This window comes from Caenorhabditis briggsae, assembly GCF_000004555.2.
Source record: "Caenorhabditis briggsae AF16 supercontig from assembly CB4, cb25.NA_243, whole genome shotgun sequence".
NCBI lineage: Eukaryota > Metazoa > Nematoda > Chromadorea > Rhabditida > Rhabditidae > Caenorhabditis > Caenorhabditis briggsae.
The window spans coordinates 1-9,677 of record NW_025543477.1 but is presented as its reverse complement, the minus strand read 5'-3'; the positions used below and the strand labels follow the sequence as shown (position 1 = coordinate 9,677).

Sequence of the window (9,677 nt, the reverse complement as noted above, 5' to 3'; positions counted from 1 at the left end):
GGATTTGCAATCGTCTCGAAATAAATCATCTGGGTATTCGGACGAATCGATTTCTCCACAGCTTCTGCGAAGTTCTTCTCCTTCTCCACATTTAGAAATGTCACTTCCACCCCGAATCGTTTCAAAGTCTCGTTTATAAAAGAAGATGTTCCACTGTAAATTGGACTCATGCAAATCAAATGGGTCCCAGCACCCAAGAACTCCCAGAACACTGCGTTAATCGCTGCGAGACCCGAATTATACAACAGGGAACCGGCGCCTCCTTCAATCTCATTTATCACAACTTCCACGTTTTCCGTCGTCGGATTTCCGCATCTACGGTAGACGAAGTTTGAGCCATGGTTGGGCTCATCAAATTGGGCGATGGTCTTGAAGCGATAAGTTGAGGAATGATAGATAGGGACGACTACTGGGTCAGCGTTGGGGAGTGGTTTGGCGTGGGATGCCAAGATTTTGGTGTCCAAATGGAGTCGGGAGAATCTGTAAAAGGATAAAAAGAGATCTGCGTTCGGGGGGAATCGAACCCCCGTCGAATGCTTGGAAGGCATCCATGCTGACCATTACACCACGAACGCCCACGTTCAACATAAACTAACAAGGTGTACATATCGCGGCGGCTGCCGCCGCGCCAGGCCGCTAATTTATATACGACAAGGCAAAGAATCTTGAAGTGTGCGTTCGTGGTGTAATGGTCAGCATGGATGCCTTCCAAGCATTCGACGGGGGTTCGATTCCCCCCGAACGCAGATCTCTTTTTAGGAAAGGGGTGCAGTAATCTGTTTGGTTAGCTTTCTAAAACTCGGCCGCCGTTGAGCCACCAATCATCCGTTCCAACTTTGAAACGGTTTCAATTAAAATTTTGATTATTTTTTTAATCACTATCAGTGAGTCCTTTTAATACCCACCTCTCTCCAAGACGCTCCTTCGCATCATTGTATCCAACGGGCCAATCGAAATCCTTACTGATGTTGAAATTTGAAAAAAGTAGCATATCAAATCGACCACTCACCTCATTTCGCCTTGTCAACCGAATACTCATAAATTGTCAAAAATGGTCTGATGAATTTTGAGATGAGGAAGAGCGCGCCAGTCCGTCGGGAGGGCGGAGCCTTCGATTTTTATGATGCAGAGTCCAAAAGGACTGTACGGAAAGGAAGATCATAAAGAATACAGCGTACGCGGGGAGCACGTTTTATGGGCCATAATCGCAGTGCATGCGTGATAATCATAAATGCGTTTGCCATCCTATTTTTGAGCTCAATTATCTAGGTTCCTGTAAGAGATATCAAAAATTTGCCAACTGATAAAATGTTTGTCATTTTATCACCAATTAATTGATAAATGTTTTATATCTTTTGCAAAAACCGAGATAATTGAACTCAAAGCCATCGGCCGGTGCGACCGCCTGGCTCAACCTGGTCATATACTTTTGAACTTAATTATCTCGCTTCCTGTAAGAGATATCAAAAATCTGTCAACTGATAAACTGTTGTTTATTTTATGATAAATGTTTTACTAGTGAACAAATTTTTGATACCTTTTATAGGGACCGAGATAATTAAGCTCAAAGCAGATTGTGGAGTACTGTCGTGCGATGAAGAGATGAACAAGGTCGAATGCACCTTATCCTAAAACGTGTCACGTGTCACATTACGATCTGATTGGACATACTCTGTGTGTAGAGAGTTTTCGACGGAAATCATTACAAATGAATGAGCCATTTTAATTGCTCATTGAGGATTCGAAATGGTTTCTTATCAGTTCAATGAAAATTGGTTCTCTTTCCTCTACGTTACAAGAGAATATGTTTTTCTGTTTCATCACTACGAAAAAGGAATTTTATGTCACATGTTTATCAAATTTAGGTTTAACGTGGTAATAATAAGGTCGTATAAAGGATACAGACACATACAACCGAGTGTGGCAACTCACACACACTCGGGAAGGAATCAAGCAATAATATTACATGATAATGGAATTCGGGGAGAAAACGGGAGATCGAAATAAAGAATATTTAGAGATCAAGAGAGAATTTGAGATATAGAACCTGATATGAGAAGTTAGTAACACAAACAAAACAACTAGAAAAGCTATAAATATTACAAGATTATTTCTCTTCGTCATCTGATTCTGCCTGAGACTGTAGACATCCTTGAGCTATTGGAACATCAGTGAGATACCGCTGAAGTCCTGCCGCCGATCTCCATCTTCCTCTGCATTGAATTTCCTCCATTGAATGCCCGATTCTCCTCATGTTGTTGGCTCCTCCTCTTCTGAAGCAGTGATGAGTCGCTCCCGGCTTCCCGATCGCTGCCAGCATCTTCGTCGAGAGCGTCGAAATGGCTTGTTTCGAGAGCTTCTTCGAGCCGTCCAGATGCGAAAAAACGTATGGACACTTTCCTTTGGTCCGGAGTCTCCATCGGCACATCAAGATGTCCGCATCACTGCCTGGCTCGTAGTTGAAGAACGACGATCTTGTCTCAAAGTTGAAGAACGACGATCTAGTCTCAACTGATCATTCTTTGCCTTCATGCACCTCAATCATCCCGCCTTTCTGTGTTACTCCTGCCCACTTGATCTCAGCTGCTTCCGATGCTCTTAGCATGACATTGAACGATAGAATTGCCAGCAACGCGTCTCGATCCCTCTCCTCTCTTCTTTCATTGCCAACATTGTGATCTTCTGCACATCCTCCATAGTCACCTTCACTACTTCTTTCTCCAGCAGGCTTTCCTCTCTTCTCTTTGACTTAATGATGTCTGACACAAAAGACGCTCCGATGGCTGAAATGCCTTCATTTGCTGTTTGATAGGCAGCCGAGATCTTCGCCAAAGCACTACTCCCGATTTGCTTAGCTCTGTCCAACAAGTAAAACAAAAACGACGACTCATCCATTGGAAGCTTCTTCTGAGAAATCCACGAATTTCTCTTGTCGTTCTCTGCCTTGTAAGCGGCAGCTGTGGACGTAGCTTTGGCTTCAAAGGGGATCATCTTGAGTCTCTCGATGTGGTGTCCGAACTCTTCACCTGCCTTCTGCTCGAGTTCTTCGACGAACTGTCTTTTGGCTCCTTCTGAAAATAATAGTTAATCTCTTTTCCCTCTCATTTCTCTCTTTTTCTCTTTTTCTCTTTTCCCCGGGTGGGTGGGCTGGGTGACTCGTTAAAACACGTAGAATGATTTCGAAATTCGAGTTTCATGCCCGTTCGGGCATGATCGCTTCGAGACCCGCGGCGCCTGGAAAGTGTGTGCGCCTTTAATCTCGCGCATCCTTTTTCTCCGATCTTCAACGAAAAACATAATATTCTCTTTCCTCTACGTTACAAGAGAATATGTTTTTCTGTTTCATCACTACGAAAAAGGAATTTTATGTGACATGTTTATTAAATTTAGGTTTAACGTGGTTAATAAGGTAGAAAAATGTACAAAGCCTGGGGCCTATCGAGAGAAGTCAACTAGCGCTAAAATGAACTCAGATCTACAGTATTTAGAATTTATGGCTTCACAATGTTTGGAGGCTTCACCCGGAATAAAAATGTTGTCATTCTTCTCATAAATAATGTAATCTTTAATAGCTCTAATGAATCTTCCCGAATGATCAACAAGGGCCTGATATGACGCGTGACTCCGCCACAATGGAGCTACTAAAACGCCCCTCAGCCTTCTTTTTCTACCCATTTTCAACAAGTGCGGTATCAGCACTGGAGGTGGCACCCACAAAGCACACCCCATCCTCTCTGCCCTCTCGATGTGGTCGAAGACGTTGACGCCAGACGTTCCGAACTCGGGATATCTAGAAAAATATACCTCTGTCTTTCTGTTATTCGCATCAGCGAACCAATCAACTTTTATCTCTCCCACAATCTCTGCGCCTGTCTGAAAACTCTGCCTGCCACTCCCCAGTCATCAAAAAAAAAATTTCTGCTCGCTTCGTCCGCGTCCACGTTCTGTTCTCTTGGAATCCACAAAAATTGGGTTTCTCCTACGCTACTCAAGTCTTCCCACACTTTTTCAGCTAACTTATGCAACTCTGGCTTCATAGAACCTCTTCTCAACACACTCACAGCGGCCTGACTGTCCACAAGTACTTGTATATTTCCATTAACCTTCCCAACTAGCTCCTCTGCCGCTCTCTTCACTGCCGTCACTTCTCTCCAAGCGCTAGACTGTCCTTCAAAGTCGCTATCGCCTAATTCCGACATTTTCCACAAAACATCATCTATATCATTCTTAAGCACCGCTCCTATTCCTCGCGCCGAAGCATCAGTGTACAAAAATAAATCAAATTCTGGCTCAATTTCCACTATGCTTCTCTTCAATAATTCTGTACCTCGCTCTCTCCAAAACTCAATTTCTCTCTCCTCACCTGGAGTTTTCTTCTTCTTCACTGTTGCCGGCTCACTCTTCTTCCTCTGACTCTCTCCAACCGTCTGCATGATCGACCGTGCTCTGCCAACACCAACGTCTCCTGCAACAAGCTCAAATGACTCATGTGTTGGGGTTTATCAGAATGGAAAGGTGTGTCTTGAGGGTCTCATCTTCAATTCCCTTGGTTTTCAGATCGAAATCATTGCAAATCTCGAAGGAAACCGAATCACACCATCCTATTTGGCATTCAATGAAACTGAACGACTTATTGGTGACGCTGCCAAGGATCAAGCGTCTCGTAATCCAGAAAACACAGTTTCCAACGTATCAAAATATTTTTTGATACCTTTTATAGGGACCGAGATAATTAAGCTCAAAGAGATTGTGGAGTACTGTCGTGCGATGAAGAGATGAACAAGGTCGAATGCACCTTATCCTAAAACGTGTCACGTGTCACATTACGATCTGATTGGACATACTCTGTGTGTAGAGAGTTTTCGACGGAAATCATTACAAATGAATGAGCCATTTTAATTGCTCATTGAGGATTCGAAATGGTTTCTTATCAGTTCAATGAAAATTGGTTTTTATTTATGCAAACATTTCTGATGTTTCCTTTTTTCACTTTGATAAGAAAACGAAATGGGAGAAAAAAGAAACGCAAATCTGAATTTCAGTATTTCCGAAGTTTTGAATTTCAGGTTTTTAAATAATTTTTTGAAAATTTTGAATTTTGGAAGTTTTAATTTTTTGAATTTCTAGATTTTCTGATTTTGAAATTTCAAAATTTTTGGATTTTTTTTGAATTTCAAGAATCGAAAAATTTGGAATTTCTGGATTTTTTAAGGTTTTCGAATTTTAGGATTTTCGGAAATTGAGAAATTCAGAATTTACGAATTTTTGGAATTTTTAAGTTTTTGAATTTTCTAAATTCTGAAATTGGTATATTCTGGTTTTTAAATTAAAAAAAATTTTGAATTTCTGGATTTTTTAAAATTCGCATTTCAAAAAAAAATTAAATTCGAGTTGTAAGTTTTTGTATTTTCGAAATTCTTGATTTTTTAAGAATGCGTTTCGGAACTTCTGGATTTCGGAACTTCTGGATTTTTGAATTTCTGAAGTCCTGAATTTCAAAATTTCTGAATATCTAAATTTTTCTACTATTTTTTCCATCCATTTTTTAAAATTTTCTTTTCAGCCGAAAAAAATCACAGTGCCGATAATTAGAAATCTTGTTAAAAAAAATGATAAAAATCAAATTTTCATATTTTTGCAAAAATTCCGAATTAAAAAAAAAAGAGATGAAAATTGTGTGTCGATGTGTGCACGAAATCGATTGATCAGAAAGAGAAAAGGAGATCGAAATATAATTATCTGTGTGGCTTTGGCGGGAAAATCCAAAAATTTGAAAAATGCGATATGGGACAGGAAGGAGAAAGAGAAAAAAATTGTCAATAGAGCGAATTTTCAGAGTGAATAAATGTAAAAATTGGGAAATTTTTTGATGGGGAAAAAGTGGGAAAATTGGCGGAAATTGGAAAAAAAAACTCAATTTTTCAGATTTTTTTCAGAATCTTTTTTCAAATTGCCACCATTTTCTAGAAACAAAAAAAAACAAAAAATTTTAAGCATCAACAGTATTCGAAGTTCCCGGCTCATCTGAGGCTCCGCCCCTCTCCGTCATCGGCTCATCCGGTACCGCCTGTCTCTGCTGCGTTCGCACTTTTCGCTCCTCCACAAAATTGCGAATTTGTTTCAGTGTGAACGCGTCGACGAACGACTGGCCGATGGCGGTGACGAACGATTGAATCGTGCCGCCCATGATGACGTTACAGTAGGCAATGCAGATCAGGAGGACCAGGAATTGAACGGAGAAGACGAGGATGTAGAAGCCGCGCGAGTTTAGGGAGCTCTGAAATATTTGAAAGATTGATTTTGGAGTTTTTTTTAAATTTTGAGTTCGGGAACATTTCGAAATTCCAAAATTCCGAAATTTCAACTGTAATTTTTCTGAATTCCAGTCAATTTTCCTAGAATTTCATTGATAAAATTGAGTTTCCCACCATTGATTTAGCTAAATCCCTCATTTTCAGCTCTCTAGCTCGCAATTCGGTGTTTGCGTACTTTTGAAGCTACAGTAACCCCAGAAAAATGCAGAAATCTTCAAAAACGAGCTGAAAGCTCTAGTTTTTCGGGTTAACACTGAAAATGCATGACATTTCAGCCTAAATCGAAAAATCCAGAACTTTCTAGCTTATTTCTCAAGATTTTTGCATTTTTGGGGGTTACTGTAGCTTCAAAAGTACGCAAACACCGAATGCGAGCTAGAGAGCTGAAAATTGGAGTTTAGACTAATTCAAGGGTGGGAAACTCGATGTTGACACTGAAAATCTCTGAAATTTCACAGATCAGGGCCTCTGAATCGTTGGGATCCTCGGGAACCTTAGGATTCCTCATGATTTAATCCCACTCATTTTACAAGAACTTTCTGAAACTTCCAAGTTTCCAAATTTCCAACATTTTGGGATTTTTCTGCAAATTCTAAACATCGCGAATTAAAAATTACCTGAAGCCGATCCTCAACACCAGTGAGACACAACAACTGCAAATCTCTCTCCAACATGCGATTCACCACATTCGCCATATTTTGACTACGATCCGAAATCGACATTTTCGCCGCGTGATACGCACGGTCGAACGCTTCCAACTCGGCTGGGGATAGCGGTTTTCGAGCGACGACCAGTGTCCGAAGACCCTCTCGTGCCATATTTGAGCATTCCTCGTCGAGCCAATCGTTGTACTGTACCATTCCACTCATCACAGTGTCCGCTCCTTTCATCAGAAGGGTTACCTGAGCAAAAAAAAAACGCAATTTTAAGGTGGTGTTAAATTTGAGCCAATTTATCTGGGTTACTGTGAATGATATCAAAAAGTGATAAACTGATAAAATTTTTCCCAAATATTGATTAATATTTCATCAGTAGACCAATTTTTGATGTCGGTCCCAGGAACTGAGATAAATAGGCTCAAAATCAGGGGGCCTTGGGTCCATTTATACTGAAAAAAGAAACGATTTCTGTGAATTTCAAGTTGTCAAATTTGAGCCAATTTATCTCAGCTCTTATCAGAGATATCAAAAAGTGGTCAACTGATAAAATGTTTATCACATTATCAGCAATATTTTATCAGTTGGCACATTTTTGATATCTCTAATAGTAACCGAGATAAATAGGCTCAAAATTAGGGGATTTGGGTCAATTTATACTGCAAAAAGAAACTATTTTTGTAAATTTCTAATTGTCCACTTTGAGCCAATTTATCTGGATTACTGTGAGAGATATCAAAAAGCGGTCAACTGATAAAATTTTTATCATTTTATCAGAAACAATCTATCAGTTGAGCGTTTTTTGGTAGCTGTCCCAGGAACCTAGATAAACTGGAAAGTTGGGGGACATTTTCGGAATTTTCAGAAATTGTGTTTTTTGAATCTCAATAAATTGTCTTTTTTTTGTCTATTTTCTAACTGGGTTTTCAGTACGACATTTTCCACAAATCGCAATCGCGCTCCACTGGCTTTTGCAATTTGAATTTTGAATGAAGGCATCGCAAAATTTGATGAAAACGCGCTCTGCTGAGAATGCCAACTGTAAAAGAATGTAACCAAGTTTAGGGTCCTAAAATGGTATCTAGAAATTTTTCGATTTGTCTGAAAATTTCAGACTATACTAAACAAAACTAGAGCTACATTTTTGTAGTTGACAACTTTTTTGTAAAATTTGACCCAGAGAAGATATACCAGTTCAATCAGAGCGCACTTGCAGACTGACAATGCCAATTAGGTGTCATTTTTAAACGCCTAAAAAGTTACTTTAAAATTTTTCGATTTGTCTGAAAACTTTCAGAGTTTACTAAACAAAACTAGAGCTACATTTTTGTAGTTGACAACTTTTTTGTAAAATTTGACCCAGAGAAGATATACCAGTTCAATCAGAGCGCACTTGCAGACTGACAATGCCAATTAGGTGTCATTTTTAAACGCCTAAAAAGTTACTTTAAAATTTTTCGATTTGTCTGAAAACTTTCAGAGTTTACTAAACAAAACTAGACCTACATTTTTGTAGTTGACAACTTTTCTCTGATTTCTCATTTAGTCAAGTTAGAAGAGTCTGATTAGAGCTTACTTGTTGCAGTCCTTGAAACTCGTCATCCATGCTGGGTGGTAATGAATCTAATATATCCATTATCAATGTTTCATAGAAAACAACTTGGTGCAAATATCATCGGTGGCTCCTGGACTTTTGAGATTCAGTTTAGAGAAGTTTCTAGAAGTTTCTGGAAATCGGATAATTTCAAAATTCCAACGTTGGCATCGATAACGTCGAGGATATCACTGGAGACTTAAAGAAAGCCTTGAATCAACTGTAACTCTTATTTTCTGTCAATTTCGATAATTTGAAATTTTGAAAAATAATTTTTTTAAAAATCATATTGGAAAATGCAAACTAAAACTTTATTGAAAAAAAGAACAAGTTTAGAAACACAGTAAGAATAAAGAAATCAAAAATTAATTTAAATCCTGAATTTTTGATCTACAAGCCCTTTCGCGCGGGTTCCGTTCTGCCGAGCTCAGCCAATAGTCGTGCTTTTCGAGTGCCCGTTTCACTTGATGCTTCACTTCATCACTTGATGGTATCTCTGTGGTGTACGGCTGTGGTGTACGGCTCGGAAGCGTTTGCTGGGATGTATGCATTACGTGGGTAGAGGGAAGTCGGAGTTTTCCGTGGCGCTGGTGGGATTCCACTTCTTCAACAACAACAACGTGCTCCTTCGGATTCGAAGCTGTGGGAAGCTTTAGAGCGAGTTTAAGGACAATCAACTTATTGCTTGAAGATATATTAACACCTGATTCTCTGAAATCGATCATTTTCTAAATATAAGACTGAAAAAAGAACTACAGCTGAGCCAAGGCTTGCTTCAAGTCTCCAATGATATCCTCGACGTTTTCGATGCCAACACTGTAATTTGAAAATCTAGGATTTCAAAAAAGATTCCAAAAAACTTCTAGAAACTTCTCTCACCTGAATCTCAAAAGTCCTGGAGCCACCGATGGTCCGTTCTCATCCCGAAGAAGTTGTTTGCCATGAGACATTGATAATGGATGCTCGATTAGAGATTCAGTACCACCCAATGATACAGCATGGACGATGAGTTTCAAGGACTGCAACAAGTACGCTCTAATCAAACTTTTTTATCTTGGCTAGATGAAAAAATACAGAGAAGTTGTCAACTACAAAAATGTAGTTCTAGTTTTG

At 39.4% G+C, this 9,677-nt stretch overlaps 4 protein-coding genes and 2 non-coding genes across 6 annotated transcripts; 1 reads left to right on the top strand and 5 right to left on the bottom strand.

Annotated features, from left to right (window-relative positions):
- Positions 1–110: 110 nt before the first annotated feature.
- CBG24871 lies at positions 111–1,014 on the bottom strand (the record flags this gene model as incomplete). Its single annotated transcript, XM_002648510.1, has 2 exons — positions 111–480; positions 1,010–1,014. Coding segments are annotated over 2 exons (375 nt in total), but the record flags the coding sequence as incomplete, so codon positions are not given.
- Positions 504–575, bottom strand: CBG28852. Its single transcript has one exon. It is a non-coding gene (tRNA).
- Positions 675–746, top strand: CBG28305. Its single transcript has one exon. It is a non-coding gene (tRNA).
- Positions 1,015–2,107: 1,093 nt separating the features above from the next.
- Positions 2,108–4,433, bottom strand: CBG24870 (the record flags this gene model as incomplete). Its single annotated transcript, XM_002648509.1, has 3 exons — positions 2,108–2,479; positions 2,704–3,071; positions 4,364–4,433. The coding sequence occupies 3 exons, from the start codon at positions 4,431–4,433 to the stop codon at positions 2,108–2,110; spliced, it is 810 nt and encodes a 269-aa protein (XP_002648555.1).
- Positions 4,434–5,989: 1,556 nt separating this feature from the next.
- CBG26757 lies at positions 5,990–7,204 on the bottom strand (the record flags this gene model as incomplete). Its single annotated transcript, XM_045241083.1, has 2 exons — positions 5,990–6,277; positions 6,932–7,204. The coding sequence occupies 2 exons, from the start codon at positions 7,202–7,204 to the stop codon at positions 5,990–5,992; spliced, it is 561 nt and encodes a 186-aa protein (XP_045100753.1).
- Positions 7,205–8,929: 1,725 nt separating this feature from the next.
- On the bottom strand, positions 8,930–9,514 carry CBG26756 (the record flags this gene model as incomplete). Its single annotated transcript, XM_045241082.1, has 2 exons — positions 8,930–9,275; positions 9,444–9,514. 2 exons carry the CDS (start codon positions 9,512–9,514, stop codon positions 8,930–8,932), a joined length of 417 nt encoding a protein of 138 aa, XP_045100752.1.
- Positions 9,515–9,677: the final 163 nt, after the last annotated feature.